This window comes from Notolabrus celidotus, chromosome 3 (genome assembly GCF_009762535.1).
Source record: "Notolabrus celidotus isolate fNotCel1 chromosome 3, fNotCel1.pri, whole genome shotgun sequence".
Lineage (NCBI taxonomy): Eukaryota > Metazoa > Chordata > Actinopteri > Labriformes > Labridae > Notolabrus > Notolabrus celidotus.
In genome coordinates this window covers 23,457,585-23,476,984 of record NC_048274.1, presented here as the reverse complement: position 1 = coordinate 23,476,984, position 19,400 = coordinate 23,457,585, and the positions used below count along the sequence as shown (strand labels likewise).

Genomic DNA, 19,400 nt, shown 5'->3' with positions numbered 1-19,400 from the left:
GCGTTAGAAAAAAATGTATCCCCCCCTACAGTGTGTGCCGATCAAGAAACAAGCTATCCAGACTACACTCGTCTTTTGTACCAGGCTGTAAACATGTTTATTTCTGATGTAAAGGTCCTCTTTTTTTGAATTGGTGTGTATGTGGTTTCCGGTACTTCCGGAGCCAGCCTCAAGCGGATCCTCGATGAACTGCAGTTTTTAGCACTTCCGCATTGGACTCATATTTTTAGACCGGAGGTTGCCTCTTGGTTGGAACGTAGCTTTAAAGCAGATATAAAGCATTCCAATGGAAAACTAAACATTTCCCATATTTAAGTAGTAAAAATTCTAAAATTTGAGAATATATTTATATCATTTTGCATTGATACAATTTGGCCATCACTGTAGAAGATGTTTTTTTTTCCTTTGTCTTAATAATTAAATGGACTAGATAATAATAAAAATCATCAAGAAAATAATTGGCAGACTTTTAATTGACGATGAAAATAATTGTTAGTTGCAGCTTCACAGTTTGTGTTGCACAATGTCTTATTTGGGAAAACAACTTCATTGTCAAGACAGTGCTTTGTTGATTCTTCCAATTATGGTGGGCTGTTTTGGAGGACACTTCCCACTGAATAGTGAGATAAAAGCAATCATTGACTCCTCCTCTGTTAAACTAAGAAACTTGATTTTTGGTTCCTGCTGTTTTTCAGAGACCGATGTAAAACCATTTGAAGCAGAACACTGTTTTACCTGAATTGAAATATCTCAACTTCAGCCCTCTGTGGTCTGAGCTTAAAAAACACACTAAACATTGAAGCTATTGGAGAGACAGACAACAGAACTTGTGTTAAACTGAAAAGGAACAAAAGCAAACAAGTCTCCAGAGGAGTTACAATCTTGGTGTTTCTGGGAACTCTGAAGGAAGTGATTCTTTGACTAATACTGCCCTAAGTCAGATTTTACAGGCAGATTTAACTAATGTGTTACCATTAGCAGTGTGTGTGATGATAAATCCCTGTTGTTGCCTTTAAGGGTCATAAAGGCTTCCTAATAACCACACAACAGTTTCTAATCAATTAGTCAGTTTGAAAGTGTCACTCTAAAGAGTTTAAAGTCTGTTATGAAACACTGTGAAAATAAGGCTGTTGTCTCCATATTACACTAAACTAAATGAGACCATCAGCAGAAGCACTGACTATTTCTTCATACCTATTTTTAAAGCCTGTTTGTGCTGACTCAGGGTCAGTATCAAACAAAGCAATTTACAGCAACAAAATCAGATGGTCTTTTTTTTTTTTTACATGCTCTGTGTTAATGATAAACAGTGACTATTATAGTGGACAGTGAAAAGACAACAGATGGATTTTTCCTTCACAGAATATTTCTTAGGTCTGCAGTATGTGTTTAAGAAGTACTGCTTTGTCTTCATGCGTTCACTGGGTCATGATTTGATTTGACAAAGATCAATATGCTACAATTACAGTCTCCGCACATACTAGCATAAACGAGTGTGAAGTATACCAGTGCACACTTCAACTGCAAGGACTTTTGTTCTCACAGATGATCACCACAGAATCTGTAATCTTCTATGCGCGCACAGAGCTTGACTCCAGTTTGCAGACAAACGATTCGTGAAGCTGCATTCTTTGTGATTCCAGTTCAGCTTTAGCAACAGGTTGTACAAACCTCGTCACAGAGCTTACACAACTTCTGTCAACTTCTTCTGTTCCTGTTTTACATCTAAATCCAAAATGCATAAAGCATCAGCTTTTAATGTTTTAGGCGCTGAATTTGCGTTACTCCTATAGACTGTTTGAATAATGGACTTAGTATCCGTGACGTCACCCATCTGTTTCTTAAGCGCTGTTTTAAAGGCAATCTACGGCGGGGGCTATATTGGAAATGCTGAACTCAACCTAACTTCTGTCACGCTAGTGTGAGGTAAAGAGGCAGGGATGAGCCTCCTAGCCAACAGCTACAGTGTTCCTGCCTGTCAATCTAGTCAGCTGTGCCTCACATAATGACAAACTTGTAATCTTAATGTCTTCAAAATTGCCAAGTTATAAAAAAATTCACACCCCATACAGTGTGTGCTGATCGAGAAATGAGCTATCCTGACTACACACAGGCTGTAAACATGTTTATTTCTTCTATAAAGATCGTCTTTTTTGAATTGGTGTGTATGTGGTTTCTGGTACTGCCGGAGCCAGCCTCAAGCGGACACTCGAGAAACTGCAGTTTTTAACACTTCTGCATCGGCTTCAATTCTCGTGGCCGGAGGTTGCCACTTGGTCCTCACAGATGAAGATAACCACAGACTCTGTAATCTTCCGTGCTTTCACAGAGCTTGACTGCAGTATGCAGACAAACAAATCTTTCTGATTCGCGGGTTTAGCTTCAGTAACAGGTTGTAAAACCCTGGTGTCATGTTAGTGTCATGTTAGTGTCATGTCAAAATGCGTCCAACACAAGCAGCAGTCTTCGGTCTCAAACAATGAAGCCGATGCGGAAGTGTTATAAACTGCAATACATCGAGAATCCGCTTGAGGCTGGCTGCAGAACGACTGGAAACCACATAGACACCAATTTAAAAAAGACGATCTTTGCAGCATTAATAAAAAAGTGTACAGAGTGGTTCAAAAAACTGCACTGTACAGGGGTGAATTTTTTTCTAACACGACGGTTCAGAAGATATTAAGATTACTAGTTTTTGCCCAAATAAGGACATGACTGACTTGACTCCCAGTCGGGAACACATAGCTGTTGGCTAGGAGGCTCTCACTATGCCACACTCTGCCCGGTTCAGTTCTGCATTTCCAATATGGCTGCCACCGTCAATTGGCTTCAAATCAGCGCTCAGGAACAGATGGGTGACGTCACAGGTACTACGTCCATATTTTATACAGTCTATTGTCCAACATAATTTTTTAATGTTGTAGTTGCTGAATTTGCGTTACTGCTGTCGCTTTTTTGTTAAACGAACAACAGTTAATTAGTCAAGAGGGATCTCTGTACCAGACAGTCACTGTACAGCGGCACCCACAGTGCCCCAACAGGAGTGGGGCTTTATTACACAGAAAAATAATCAATACCAGGGCTGTATGAATCAACACTTAATTGGGAAAAAGTATATTGCAATGCATTGGTGATTGGTTGTTTTTCCTCAGCCCAGTACATAATACTTAAAATATTTTGTATTTTAGATAGAATTATTGAAATTTGAAGTAAAGAAATAATATTTACATAATTATACATGACATATTTCAGGGGTTAAATGAAGGAGCTTCTTCTAACATCTAATGTAAGTCTTGTTTTATGTAATCTCAGTTGCAAGAGCTTTTTTCTATTTAAAAAAAGATGAACACAGAGTTGAAAAACTGGAACACCTCATATGAAAAAACTTGCAAACATCATTATCAAAGCAACCAATCTTTTTTTTCTCCTCATAAAAAAAAAAATCCTTTAAGAGGAATACAGTTTAGGACGGGGTGTGCTTTCAGTTCTTGCATAATGAGGTCAAAAACAAACAGAACAAACAAATATATCTGCAGAGGAAAGCAATATTTCCTTTAAAGATTTGTTCCATTTTCGATTAATGTCAGTACAGACACTGTTTTGCTATTTATTCCTCACACACGCACGCACGCACACACACAAGCACACACACACTAACACACACACACACACACACAAACACACGCACACACACACACACGCTTTGCTGTTGGTTTTATATGCAATAGAGGGCAGATGAAAGTATCTCTTTTTCATCTGTTGTGTCCTCCCACAATTAAATACAAAACTCTGAGATTATTTCATTAGTTCTCAGTGTATATATGTTGGTAGAGGGACAATATAAGGTTTCCGTGGTTACTGACTTTAGATTTAGCGTTATTGCATTGCCTTTACAGTACAGATCTGAAGTTGAATCACCAGCTTGTGCTTGTTATTGCAGAACTATTCTTGGCTGCACCTCCTGCTTAACGTTATAACTGCTGTAACCATATCATTACAGCAAAGCCGGTCCTCAGGCGTATTGTAGCTCCCACTCAATGAAAAAACACACCTTTACACTATTTCAGAGATGTTCTTTAGAGTAGTACACACATCAGAGCCCAGCCCCAAGCTACAGTATAAACCTGGGCTGCTTCTGAACACCCGCATAATCTGTATTTGTTGTGCTTGTGTTTTTTTTTGTCTGCCATAGATGTGAATGGAGAGGGGACTCTACTGCTGAGCTGGCACCTGGTACTGTAAACCCAGTCACACCTGAGATGATGCAGTCCTAGTTGTTTCTCTGTGGAGCATCATACTCTTCTGAAGGACTGTGTCAGCAATAATGTGAAGGCTGCCAAATGCACAAGTAAGTTTTTTTGTTCTTCTGGAAAAAAAGGGTCTACCTGTACATCCCATTTAATTATATATTAGTCTTATTTATATTCTTATAATTCAGGGATTTATGATCAGCAATGTAAACTAAGAATGAATCTTATTCTTAGAAACTCCTACTTTCCCTCACTTTTCCCCTTCTCTCTAAAGTTTAAGTGCTTCTGAAAACTATTGATGACCAGTAGATGGCAGCCTAGCTACACACAGATATAGACGCTGTCCATGGTGCTGAATACATGCCCCCTCTCTCTTCTTGTAGTTCTGTATGCGGCTGGTTAGTGACTGTTTATGGATAACTAATTGTTGACTATCTATCTATCTATCTATCTATCTATCTATCTATCTATCTATCTATCTATCTATCTATCTATCTATCTATCTATCTATCTATCTATCTATCTATCTATCTATCCATCTATCCATCTATCCATCTATCCATCCATCCATCCATCCATCTATCTATCCATCTATCCATCTATCCATATATATATATCTCATCAAGCTTTATGATATAACTCTCTTATCTCTGTGTATCTCTTATATATCTCTACCTGTATAGTGTCAATCCATGTTTGCATGTATCTGTCCATGTCCTGTCTCTGCGGCTCCCTATATATCTGTTGAGTTGCAGCAGATGTGTGTTTTGTGAACCCCCCGCCCCCCATCACCCTGAGGTTGAAACGACGGTGTCTTTAGGAGCGTATGCTGTTACAAAGACTCCCACCAGAAGATGTTAAGAAAAAGAAAAAAGAACCGTTTTATATAAATATATATAAAATGACTAAACTAGCCCAATGCACAGAGAGCTACCAGCTTGATGGATGACTCACAGTAATGCTGTGAAATGGCTCAACCCACACACACACACACACACACACACACACACACACACACACACACACACACCCATAATAACATGCAGCAGAACTTCCAGACACACACATACCATATTAACCCGATACGTACACACAAAGGCATTGATATCAAAGTTGAGATGGTTAACTCGGAACAAGAAGGAAGGCGGTTGCCAAGTGGAACAAAAACAGCATGGATTAACATGGCGGGAGATTAGCAACAAATCTATTATGAAACTATTTAAAGCAATATCAAGCTGCTGTAGCCTATTAATCCTGTAACATGTGGTCGAAGCACCCGAGGGGACCGTTTGGGGGTCTGAAGCAAAGCGAGGATTAGCGCAAATTCAGTAGGCTATTTTTTCAAGCTTAAGCAGCAGTGTTTCCAGATAATTCTGATATGTAAATGCAACAGATCCATGGGTAAATAAATGCCCTATCTGGTGCCCCCTCAGTGGATCACATGTGATCAAGTCCCCACAGGGTTCATGTTTGGCTGTTATTTAAAGTACACGGTAGACTACAGTCTTTTTTGAAATGATTAAATTTCAATCACAAATTGCTGCAGAAACATTCACCAGAATGCTGTGCACAATAAAGTGTTAGATGCTCCGAATTTCAGCCAATAACCTTCGCAACTTTAAAAACAGAACTGAAAGTTTTCACTAAAGATAAGAAAACTACTGTTCTGCTGAAATACAAAGTTATTATCAGACTTATATATTATATGTAGCAAATTTCCTCTGTTATGATTACATTAAACATTTTGCATGTTGTAATCCTGGTTTAAAAACACTCCCAGATAACTAGAAGTGATGTCACTCTAGCTATCTGTATATTTCCAGATTCTTTACTTGGAGCACCCACTCTCTGGCTTTTGTTTTCGTTGTGTGAAAGTAGTGGGTGACACCTGCTGTGAAAAACTGTAATGGGCCAAATTGGGAGTGACGTGTAATTTGCATTTTGCCTCTAAATGTTGCTGCTGTTGGTCGTCTCGGCGGCTCAGCGGGCTAAGTCTCCACGTCGTGTTTGTAGCGTTGTAATCTTGTTAGTGTGATCCTCTGCACATGCCACCAGAGACCGGGGATCAATAACTGGCTTGTGGCTCCGTTTGGGGTGCACACACACACACACACTCATACACACGCACGTATACTGATGAGAGAATGAGGTTGGTGTTTATATGGCACTGAGATTGATTGGCAAGAGGTAGAGTGTGATGTATTTTAGCATCACGTCTGGGAATGTGCTTTGAAGTGTATGACATGAGTTTTTGTTTGTTTACCCCTTTTTCTGTCCATACAGTCCTTTTCCTCAACCTCTCTCTTTTTCATTTCGCTGTTTTTCATCAACCTTTTCCTTTTTTCACACCTTAATTCCGATGACTCCCCTTCCCCCATTCACCTACAACTCCATCCTTTCTTTTCACCCCCTTTCCTAATCCCTTATTCTCCTCCTTCTCCCATACTTCTCTTCTCTTTCTCTACCAACCTCTTTCCTAACTCTTTCATGAAATTGGTCACTCTCTCTTTCTTCTCCTGAAAACTCTTTGCTCCTCATTCTTCATCCTATCCCTCTGTTCACCCTCCCTCTCATTCCCTCTATCTTTTTCCTGAGTCAGCCTCTGCTCCTCTACCTTTTCTCTTTCTCTTCTCCTGTTCTACCTGTATACTTTTATTTCTAACTTCCCCTCTCCTCCCTTTTCTCTATTATCATCCTTCCCCCATCTGTCCTTCCTCCTTATGCTTTCCCTATTTCCTTTCCCCCTTCTTTTACTCTATTTCCCTCTTGTCTTTCTCTTTTCCTTCCCTCCCTTCAACTTTTTATCCTTTCTCTCTGTACCAAACCTTTCACCCTATCCTCCGTTCCACCTCTTCAGATATATCCTACCAACTCCCCCTCCCCCCTTTCATTCATCTCCTCCCTCTTTCTCTCTATTTCTTTCATTTCATCCATCACTTCTTGCTCCACCTCTCCCTCTGTCTTCCCTAACAACTCCTCCCATCTCCCCTTCATGCTTCCTGCCCTCCCCACCTTTTCTGTCTTCCCTGTCTCCTGTTTTCATCCATTCATCTGTTTTTCTTCCTCCCTCTTTCTATCTTCCTTAATAAGTCTCTCTTTCATTCTTCATCACTTCTTCCTCCTTTTGTCATTCCCACTTATGTATGTACTTATTACCTTTCCTGGCTGTCCTCTGTAAGCCTCCCCTCACGTACCCCCTTTTCTCAACCCATCTCTCTCCCCTCTGCCCCATCTTCCTCCCTCCTTCTTTTCAGTAACTCTTTTCTGCCTCTTCCCTTCTTTCCTCCTACTCTTCCCCTCGATCTTCCACTTTCCCTCCAGATTCTTCACTTCCTCCCTCCTACTCTCCCCTCTCTCGCTCTCTTTGCGTCTGCCTCCCTCTCCTCTGCTCTCACCCTCTCTCTCTCTTTCTTTCTCTCTCTCTCCCTCTCTCTCTCTCAGTCGTCGCTCGCTAGCTGTGCTGTGCGGACCTACCAGCCACCTCTCTCCTCTCCTTCACTGAATCTCTTCATCTCTCTGTCTCTCTGTCTCTCTCTCTCTCCTCCGCTCCTCCGGTCTCTGCTATGACAGCTCACACCAGCAGCGTGTTGCCCGATCTCAGACCATCAACCCGTCACCGGTTATCCTGTCCAGGCGCTACCATGGACATGTGTGTGTGGGATATTCGTGATTGATCCTCGGGTCTCATTCTTTTTTTTTTTTGTATAAAAACGAAAGAAAAAAGGAGGAGGGGGGCGGCCGTCCTCTTTTACCCCCCCTCCGCTTCCTTCAGCCAAGCAGAGCGGCAAGGTGGGGAGAAGAAGGCTTTCCAAATAAGCCAGCTTGGATTTATTTCACAGCAAAATGACGGATTTGGGAGCGCCGGAGATGCAGCTGATGAGGAGGAGGCTGAACGTGAAGAAGACGGGCAGGCTGAGACGCGACCTCCCGCTTCTCCTCCTGCTGGGGCTCCTCTTCGGGGATTTCTCCTCGTCCAAGGGTGAGTTTTGGAGGGTTTTAGATCTGTCTGCGTGTTTGAGTGCGTGCCTCCGCGCATGCTCGTGCATGTGTGCGCGAGCGTTTGGCTCAGAACATTCGCAGGTCGGTGTGTGTGCGTGTATGTGAGCGCGCGCGAGTGAGAGAGAGAGAGAGAAGGCTGGTTAATTCGTGCTGTTCCGTAGCTGCGGACACTACTGGTGTGTGTGTGTGTGTGTTTATGTGTGAGAGAGACACACTGAGTTCTGCGGTGTGTGTGTGCTTGCGCTCTTCGCTCATGTGATAGCGTGTGTGCGTCCTTATGCGTACGCGTGAAACGGAGAAAAAGGGTTGTTAAAGGGAGAATGAGAGCCAGCCTATATATTGTATATGCAGGCACAGTCACTTATTGAGTGTGTGCACACGAGAGTGACAAAGAGAGTGCAGTGCCCAACTTGGACACAACATCACATCTGGGGAACAGTGTGGGCATGCTCATTTTAGGCCTATGTGCTGTGCAGATGTTGGTGAAGTTAAAAATAGATTTCAAAACCCTTCAATCAGATAAGTGCAGTTGATTCCAGGTGTACACAGTAACGTGGGGTCACCTGAACCAGAAACAGTTACAAGTCTTGTTAGGAAACTTACTCAATATCCTGTGTTGCTGTCTACATTACACAGAGAGAGTCAGACTGAGAAATGGGGTGAAATTTCATCCGCAGGGCATGAAGAGAGGAAATCCCATGCTCATAGTATAATATGATTTTGTGGAGTCACACACACATACTCTTTTGCACACACACTCATAGTATAAAAGCTGTGTTGTTGGCTGTAGAGTGCGATGGTCTAACTGGGGGTTGATGCTGTGTTTCAGCAGCAGGTCAGTGTTGGTGAGGCTCTGATGGATTGATAGAGAGCAAAGTGTTAACATTCCCCTCATTCTCTAGGAGCGTTACTGTTACTCTGTTTATCAATAGCTTCTCTGTGTGCTCTTCTCTTCCCTCTCGTTCTCACTGCTTGTCCCTCTCTATTTCTCTCTCTCTCTTTCTATCTATCTCTCTCTCACGCACACACAAACACATGTACTCATCTGTCAGATTCCCTCCCTCTGCGATAAAGGAGAAAATGGTTCCGAGCAGTGTTCAGATTCCTGATAATTGTTTTTGTGTATCGGTATGTTACTCTGTTGCTTTTCCCTGAACACTGAGTGTAACATAATGTGCCTTTATATTGTCTGCGCATACGTGTGTGTGTGTTTTTTTGGTGAGGCTGTCTTTAAATATTCTCTGCTCTGCAGGTTGTTGACCTGGAGAGCAGGGATTTGTGAAATTGTGGGAGAAATGAGTGCATTGATGGTATAGCCTAAATATGTTGCGTTAAAGCATTTTATGATTGTAACAACGGCTGGTTGTTACCTGTGATCACATGCTTGTTTGTGTGTTTGCTGCTTGTTTTTTTCAAGTTTGAATCTCTCGTCAAATTTCTCTTTATGCAAAATCATCAGCAGTTGTACGGAAGACGGAATATCCTTCTCAATTTTAAAGAATTTAACGTGATGAACTTGTTAAATTCGTCTTCATCGAAATTCCCCAATCATGACTACAAATTACTCTTTACCATGTCGCATCATTACAGTGTGTTGTGCAGAATACCAGCAGCTATTTAAATCGCAGGAGAGTCAGACACACCGAACAAAAACAGAGTCAGAGAAAATTAAAGGGCAGCTAGACATCTGGAAAGACAGACGGAGGGTGGGAATAATTTATTTTGTCAAACCTGAAGCCCCAGATGGTTGCCAGCCTTTCAAATGAGATGTTGCACTTTAAATTCCAACACACAACTAATTATTGATTGTCTGCAAATGTCACTTAAAAATGTCATAAAAAGTCAGGTATCTTCAGAGAAGTAGTGAAGAGCACAAACACAACACAAGCCCCATAAAGAGGGAGGAAAAACTCCTATTTCACAGAATTTCATTAGTCTAGTAATAAAATCTCAATCAGTTCCTTGAGAGATTTGAAATTATGTTTATGCTCTGGTTTATTTTTCTCATCACTACTTGTTACAAGCACAGAAACACAATAATCAAAAGTTAACTAATTGCCAGTTAAATAAACTATAGAGTTATTTAACACTTAAGAATGAGCAACATGAGTCATGTAGTAATTATCCATTTAAAAAACCTTGTTAAATGTGGATGATGCTCATTTGATACTGATGTTAAAAAAAGGGATTTCAGTCACCTATCCTACTCATTTATCTGGCTGCCAAATTGTGATTCTTTATCAAAAAATGTCCAGCTCATTCATCCACAGGTGGTTTCAGACAAGAAACGTCCAACTGTCCGACTGTGATGTTAATTCCCATAAAACCCAGCTAGTGCTTATTTAATTGATATATTGTTAACTTCACTCTGCAGGGGACTGTACAAGAGACAGTTTTGGCACACACACTGATGAGAATAACATGTCAGAGAACTTCATTTTAGACACCGACCAGGATTATGAAGCGATTTGTAAATTGCTGACACACTCACTTATTCACTTTAAGAAAAATGAACACACACACACACACACACACACACACACACACACACACACGCACACACACACGCATACACACACACACACACACACACACACACACACACACACACACACACACACACACACAAACTCAGGACACTTCAGCGACTTATTTTCGTTCCCTTTCAAAAGAAGGACTGATTAAATGTGTCCATTTCCAAAGCTTTTTAATGTTTTCATCCTTACGAGGACATAAAGACCCTAATGCATCCACACACACACACACACACACACACACACACACACACACACACACACACACACACACACACACACACACACACACACACACACATATACACACACATATACACTAATACATACCCAGAGATACATGTGCACGGTGACAATTAGCTGACATTGAATCAATGCCAAACAACAAGATATTGGAACTGGCTGTCTGTCCCCCTGCTTGGCATACTAATATAACACACGGGAGGCAGACACACTCCCTCACATACACTTACACACACGCACACACTGTTCCTGTGGGTGAGGAAAAAGCTAATTAAAACAGAGCTTTCTATCCAATCCAAATTCACTGTAGGTACATTCATCTGAGAAAGTCAGACATGCAGAAGTGTGGAAGATGTTCCCATGAAGAAATCATGAAATAAGTTAAATAAATTCAACTTTATTTACCACTCCTATTAATCAGAAGTTTATTTGTGTGCATTTGGAAGTCTGGAGTGTACACCAAGTTCCATCCTTGACCTTAGACAAACACACTCTGAATTTACTCTGTGTTTAGTTTTTTTCTCTAACTACCAACTATGAGCTATCGCAACAACTTTCAACTATATGGCCTTTTTAGCCAACTGTAACTTGCTAACACATTTTTCCTGTCATGTGATCTCATCCCAGTGTAGACGTTTTGCTATTTGCACCTGCACTCTCCTGTCCTGTCCTGTGCTAACACCTCAGCTAGGTCCACCCTGAGAAAATGCCTTGGGATTAGTTGGATAGCTTTGTGAATAGCTAAGTAAGCTGACCTTGTGTTTATATATATTTTAGAAGAATTTATAAGAATAGCTATTTAAGTTTAGTCCGCCATTAAGCATTAAGTATATTTACATTCTATTAAAGTTTAATGACATGCTTTAATGTAGTTCCAAGCAGATATAGGTTTTTATAAATGTATTTGTTAACTACTTTGGCTCCTCCTGGCACACTTAACTAAATGCTGCAGTAGAAAAACAATGAAAACATGCCAAATGTAAAACCTTTGTCATTAAAAGATTAATCCTTGTGTTAGTGATTTAAACAGATACATTGTTAAAGGCTGAACAGTGTCCCCATATCTGCATGGTGTGATATAAAGAGATCATGTGCAGTGAGTGTGTTGTGATTGCATGAGGAAATCCTAGCATTCTAACACTGATCTTGTCACCAGCCAAGTTTGCAAACTTGCTAAAAAAATATCAATAATCTGACACAAGTATGGATTTCTAAATAACTTACATGACTTCAGGGCCCAGAATTCCTTTTTCAAAATTGGGATGTTTTTTCACATGAGGGGTTTTTAAACTTTGCAGTGAATGCTGATGACTCTGTTTAGCTAATACAACAACATAAGCATCATCAGGGGGATATTGATTATTTCTCTACAGTTATTTTAATGCCTGTCACCACTGCCAATGAATCAGTGTTCGACAAAGGATTTAACAGCAGGGCTTTTGTGTACAATTTCCATGAAAAATATTCACAGAGTGGTATGATTGACAGCAGGATTTTTTTCTGTTGAACTTAAGGTCTACTTTGTAATAATTTTACCTCCAGTTGCACTTCCCTTTTCTGAAAATTAGCATTGCAGATTCTCTGCTCTATAATGTTAGACCGTCATCTCTGAGCCTGTCAGACTGATAGTTGTCTGTTCACAACTTCACCCTTGTTATTCTACTAATGTTTGATTGTCATGACTGCCATCTTTATCATCATCATCATCATCATCATCATCATCATCATCATCATCATCATCATCATCATCATCATCATCATCATCATCATCACTACCATCAGTATCATTGGTAGCATAAAGATTTATTCTGTATTTATTGCATTTAACACAGATTTCAAGCACATAGTTTTCTTACGTTGTTAATGTCTTTACCACGTGCAAGCTACATCTAGAATAGCTGTACAACAATCAGGCAGACTGGGTACAATAAATCACTGCACTCCTCCAAGCACTCTATGTTTAGGAAGTGGCTAACGGCTTTCATTAGATCAGTCAAACAAAGAACAAAAAAGTCCCATCTCTTTTTCAGCGCGCTGTCTGTTCAAGTGAAAGTGAACATCTTTCAAGTTAAAACAACCTGACAAAAACGCACAGCACTCATCATTGTGGAGCTACAGTCATAGTTTACTTTGGCTAACATTACATGCAAATTAGTGATTAGCTTGCAAATGCTAATCAAACTGCTCAGTTGCTATGTTGTGCTTTTACTAGTGCAAGTACATCAGCTTTAGCCTGCCCAAGCATTAGTTGAATAGAGTCATCCAGCAGCTGAGGGGGAGAAAGTTTTAGATGGATAGCTGTATTCTCTGAAACTCAGATCAAAAAAAGACAACACATCAGTGCTGGGAACAAACACTTGAATCATTAATATGATAAGTTGCCTAAACAAAAACTAAGGCTAAAGTTTCTGGTGGGAAGATTCATGAAAGTTGTATGTGTGAAAAAGTTGTGTACAGTGTTCTGTTGTCAGATAGTTGCTTCAGTTTACTGCACACCTGCTCAAATGCCTGTGCTCTGGGAAGAGGGAGAGAGCGGGCTTGTGTGCAGGTGATTAACGCTGAAGCTGCTCATCCTGATGCAGCGTCTCCAGCCACTCTCTCTCCATTTTACTTACAGTAACTTGTTGTTTTTTGGTTTTATTTATTTATTTGTTGCAATACCTGTAATCCTGTGACTACTTTTTATTTATTGTTTTAAAGTTATATTTTGGGGCTTTTTTGCCTTTATTGTATAGGACAGTTGAAGAGAGACTTGAAATGTGGGGAGTAGAGAGTGGGGGAAGACATGTGATGGATGGTCGACTGGCCGGGAGTCGAAACGGCGACCTCTGCCTCTATACGTGGGACGCTTAGACCGCTAGGCCACCAACGCCCCAATCCTGTGACTACTTTTAATGCTGGTTTTACTTCTGCTATAAAACAGCATGTTGGATTCTACAGTTTGACCTCCTCCAGTGGAAATGGTGAACTGTATTGCCTTCTTTTCAATCCGTCTTCTTAGCTGATGAATCACATAAAACTGAACATTTCCACTGATGGTGAAGTGAGATGATGAACAAGCTTGCATGAATGACTGCACTAAACTGATTGAGGTTCTCCTTCACCATACCTGTCAACATCTGCTGACATTTCCCTTAACCAATCCTTACAAACTGCCATAGCTCACACCATAGAACATTTAGTGTTTACTTCATGTGTCATCTTCAATTTGGTCTCTTTCTCTGTTGGTTAGCTCTTCTGTGTTTCTTTTTCTTCTTTTTTTTCTGCCCCAGTGTCACGTGCTCTCAGACATTTTATTTTGAGTGAACCAATTACAAGGTGGCGTTAAAGGACATCCTGACTCATACTGGCATGATGGATCAAAGCTGTGTCCATGACAGTGGTCTGTGATACAAACTAGCAGTCTGTTGTGCTTATGTACTGTATGTAGGGCTGGGCGATAAGTTGATGATGATAATTATTGTGATATATAATTTTTTATCAATATAAATATAAAAATGTTTGATACAAATTAGATATAAATGAACCTGTAATTACACCACCCCAACCACTGGAAAGGGAGAGGAGAGCTAATGCACCTTAAATGCTAGTTGCCACCCAACATTAGACATAAAAAGTAGACGGCATTGAACAGCCAATCATGTCGTAGGGTGAGAGGTAGGCAGGGCTTAAAGACGTTTGGAGTGGAATGTGAACACAGCTGAAACGAGTGACAGCGACACTGAAGAGAACTCACGACCTACCAGTTCAAAGCAGAGTCATTAGTCTAACACTGTGCTGACTCTGCGTTAACTGTTAACTTGATACACTGAGTTGAATTTACTTTCAGGATGTGGGTAAAGGAAGAACACGGAAATAACTTCTGCCATGCATTTCAGACACATTTAATGTCCATCCGCAACCGTAGTACAACTGAACACTGAATAACCATGATGCATTCCCTGAACTGTGGGAAGCAATATCCCTCCGCCCGTAACCCTCAGTAATCTTAAAGGGGAGTGAACTAATCAGAACAATAATGTATCTGTGTCTGGAAACAAACAAAATACAGATACAAGCAAAAAACTGTCTGGTTTCTTCAACCTTCACTCAGGACCTAAAATCTGCCTAAAAATTTAAATGAAATAACGATTAGATATTTATCATGATAATTATCGTTATTGACTGATATTAAATATTTTATTGTGGTTACATGCAATAAAAAACAACCTTAAATGTTTGTGTACTGCTTTAAGGTTTAATAGGAGGACCTAGAGAAAAGCATTACTGAATTAATTCACTTATATTTGGGCTTCAGAATAGGTGAAGCTGTCTAAAAAGAAACTGAAGGATTTATTTGAATATCAGTAGCTCAGGTACCTTTTTGTGTGGATTTCATAACTCACCAGATTCTCTGTTCAGTACAGTCTCATTTGCATATGCAGAAGCACCTGTGTGTACTTCTGCATATTAGTGTGTGACTCTCTACCTGTGTTAATGGTGCATTATTTCTAGTTCCCATCAAATTCTTCCACCTGTGTGAGGATGTGTGTGTTAGCATTTTTGTTTGGGATTCCCTTTGCTTGTGTGTGTGTGTGTGTGTGTGTGTGTGTCTGTGAGTGTGTGTGTGTGTGTGTGTGTGTGTGTGTGTGTGTGTGTGTGTGTGTGTGTGTGTGTGTGTGTGTATGTGTGTGTGTGTGTGTGTGTGTGTGTGTGTGTGTGTGTGTGTGTGTTTTAAAATAGTTTTCTGCTTCCTGGGTTTGAGAAGCATGGGAGCTCTTGTAACTTTCACCTCTACGTGGGAGAGACAGACTAACATGCACACAAACACACACACACAAACACACAAACAAACACACACACAAACACACACACACCCAAAGAAGAGAGACATTTTGTTCGATGTTTAAATGCATTTACCCTAATGGAATCCCCTCTGTCACACCAAAGACCACACACAGTTCAAACACGCTGAGCTTGGGAAAAGAGCGAGGGAGAATCTGAGTGCATGTGTGTGTGTGTGTCTGTGTGTGTGTGTGTGTGTGTGTGTGTGTGTGTGTGTGTGTGTGTGTGTGTGTGTGTGTGTGTGTGTGTGTGTGTGTGTGTGTGTGTGTGTGTGTGCACCTGCAACAGAAAGAGTGGGATCTCATTGAGTACTGATGATTTTCAGGTACTTGAGGGTCCTCCTAGTTGTCCAGTGGGACCAGAGAATACACACATACTTCAATACAGTTAACTACCGCAGAGTACACGGTTCAATAGAGAGCAAAGAGTGTGTGTTGCATGTGTGTGTAAGAAAGATATGTAGAGATGGAGAGAGAGAGAGAGAGAGAGAGAGAAAAAAGAGAGTGAGCGAGCAGCAAGGAGAGATAATAAATACTGGGAGCAATGAACCATTTCTTTTACATATTTAGATTTCAAGATTGTGAATATATGTATGTACTTTATATAGGTGCAGAATCTATGAAGTGAAACGGTGCTTCTGATAATCCCAAAGAGCAGGACAGGCAATGTACATATTAAGGATACACGGGTCATTATGCCTGAGATGCTGGAAAGAAGAAGACGTTTTTTTTAGGCATCCATACTGGCTTGAAAATGAGCGGGTAATCCATCTTTATAGTGTTCAAATGACAGAACTTTTAAAAGAGCCCTGGCCTACATACTGTGGACTAACGCAGGGGGAGAGGGCAGCAGAGAATATGCATGAAGACTCCGAGAGAGAGAGAGAGGAAGGAGAGAGAGATTGAGATAGAGGCAGAGATCAGAGAAAGTGTGTTAAAGAGACATTTGGACAGAGAGGAAGGAGAGGGACTGCCATGCACCGGGAGACAAAGTGAAAGAGAAAATGAAAATGTATTCCCCAGCAGACACGATTAATCAGAAATGACTTTTCCATCTTGTGCTGCTCGGCTAGTAATGTCTGGCATTAAGTAATGACATCATAACCCTGTCCACCTTGAATTTATACCTCAGATACTGAGGGAAATCCACCGGGCTGACCGAAAACCCCTGGGCAAAAGAGGAGCTCTAAAATCTGCTGATATTAATGACTGGACTCAAATATTTCATGCGTGCAGTAAATACTACATTGCACGCAGCACAATCTGACATCTAGTTGTCATTTAAGATCAGAGCAGAAAGCATGAAACGGGGGAATAAAAGAGCATGTGTATATCATACGAAAAAGCATGACACAGCTTAGAATTAGGAAGATCGTAAAAGTGCTGTTGCATGGTCCAGTTGGGTTTTAGCACCCATTAGTATGCATGATTAAGTGTCTAGTGTATTCATCAGGCTCTTTCTCACGACCACCGTTTTTTTTCTTTTACTGATGTCTTTAAACCCAATTACAAGAGACCAACACATCCATCTCTCTACTGTTTGTGCTGTAAACCTACATCCAGCATGTGAATTAATATCCACTGTCTGCTGAAACTCCAACCATATCCCTGATGATGTATGTGCTGCAACATGTAGGAGTTCCAGTTTCAATCATGGATTAAAACGCTGCATTTGTCTGGTATAGATCCTGTGGTACGGACACTTTTTCACAGCAATTTGTTGCTGTTTTTCTGGACCTTGTGGTGCAGACGCCTCGCTGTGGTGGGAGCTGAGGGTTATTTCATAACACAGGATTACTCAGCCAGCCTGCGCTAAAAATAAGCATGAAATGAACCTCTCAACACGAGTCCATAATGAAAGATCAGTCGGTGCGGCTACAAGACATCCATGAAAACCAATATCCAAATTTAATTTGACAAATTACACAGAACATCAACAGTTATGGTAGATTTTTTTGACCATTTCCAGTGAAGTGCATCATTCCCACTTTTTTCACGTTCGCTTACTATGGTAAGGGCTGAGCAGTGCATTCTGGTAGTGGAGAAGTACACTTAAAAAACACGGTGCAGCACATCGACAGGTCCATGTTTGCATAAAATTGAGGTCTAGTCTGATTCATTTAAAGTTCAAGTGCTCAGACATCACTCATTACTCCTCTCACAACTTCACAACCTTGTACTGTACTGGAGCACTGTTACCTCTGCACCGACAGCGAGTCAACGCAGAAAGATTTAGTTCTTCTCCATCTCTCTTCTGGCAGGGTTTGCCTTTTATGGTGCTTCAATTGTGAAACATATTGGCGGTTGTCATCATTGAAAGACAATATCCCAGCATTGAGAAAAGAAGGGATTGAAAATGAAGTGCGGATTGAGGTCAGGCCAGATATACTGTACACCCTGGCACACTATTTCATACTAGCTATAATGTCTTTACAGTGGGAGGGTTATACAGTTGAGCTGGAGTTACAAATGACTCAAACTGAATTCAACAAGACAAAGACGTTTAACCACTAGCTTGTACGTAATTTTTTATGTGTAGTATTTATCTAAACTACAGATGTCAAATGATGAATTTTCTAATTCACGATTACTCACATTTAAAAGTCAAACATGTTTAAATTTTCATTATTTAGCATCATAAAACCATTTTTTAAGCTTTTATTAACAGTGTAAAGAAAATCTTATCAGTGCCTTGATTTGGGAATTAATCCAATGAAGTGTACTATCGACTTTTAGATTTATTATTCAAATAAATGCTGCACTGCTACACCACAGTCTGAAACCACAATTTATTTTCTTTTTAATTTAATTCAACCTTTCTTTTAGCAGGAATATTCCCATTGAGATACAAATTCTCTTTTAAAGGGGACTTCTGGCCAAGACAGCTGCATAAAAGCTTTCACACAAACACCAACCTTTGCTTCAAAGTGTCTCATCCACAGGTCTGAGGCGATATACGTACTCCAAAAAGTGCACTGCTGCCTTTCATGGTGTGATAACCTGCAGACATCAGTCTAAATAGCTGCACCTGTATGCTTAGCCTCTATGTGGTACCTCAAACTCAACATACTTCTGGGACATTTTAATTCTGCTTGACAAGTGTATATTACTTTTGATTTGTTAACTGAGCTGTCAGGGAGTTTTTAAAGTGAAATGTGCCTTTCAAAAGTGCAGTGGAGTCGTTGTTTTCCATCACAGTGGCAGCAGGTAGCAAGAGTTGCTGCAGCAGCTTAACTGTGGTATCCCAAAAAGAAAAAAGAACCAGGCAATTTAAAAACTATAACATGTTAACTTCAGGCCTTAATGGGAAATATTAACCCATTAATGCTGACAGTGCTCATTTTTAAAGTAGTATTTTTGAGGCTTTTTACACCTTTATGGATAGAGGAGAGGACAGTGGATTGCGTAGGAAACTGGGCTAGAGTGGGGGAGTAACATGTGGGGAAGGGGCCGCAGGCTGGAATCAAATCCAGGCCGCCTGCTATATGAGCATGCAACTTAACCATTAGGCTAAACATCAAGTAAGGCGTCTTGTTCAGAGTGTAGACTGT

At 40.6% G+C, this 19,400-nt stretch overlaps 1 protein-coding gene across 1 annotated transcript in view; it reads left to right on the top strand.

The window, feature by feature from the left end:
* The window catches only part of LOC117810667 (CUB and sushi domain-containing protein 1-like), a 605,880-nt gene that overhangs the window by 92,238 nt on the left and 494,242 nt on the right, over positions 1-19,400 (top strand). Inside the window, 2 exon segments of the mRNA XM_034680592.1 lie at positions 4,193-4,348; positions 8,090-8,229. Coding sequence (XP_034536483.1) covers positions 4,341-4,348; positions 8,090-8,229 — 148 coding nt within the window. The 5' untranslated portion in view covers positions 4,193-4,340.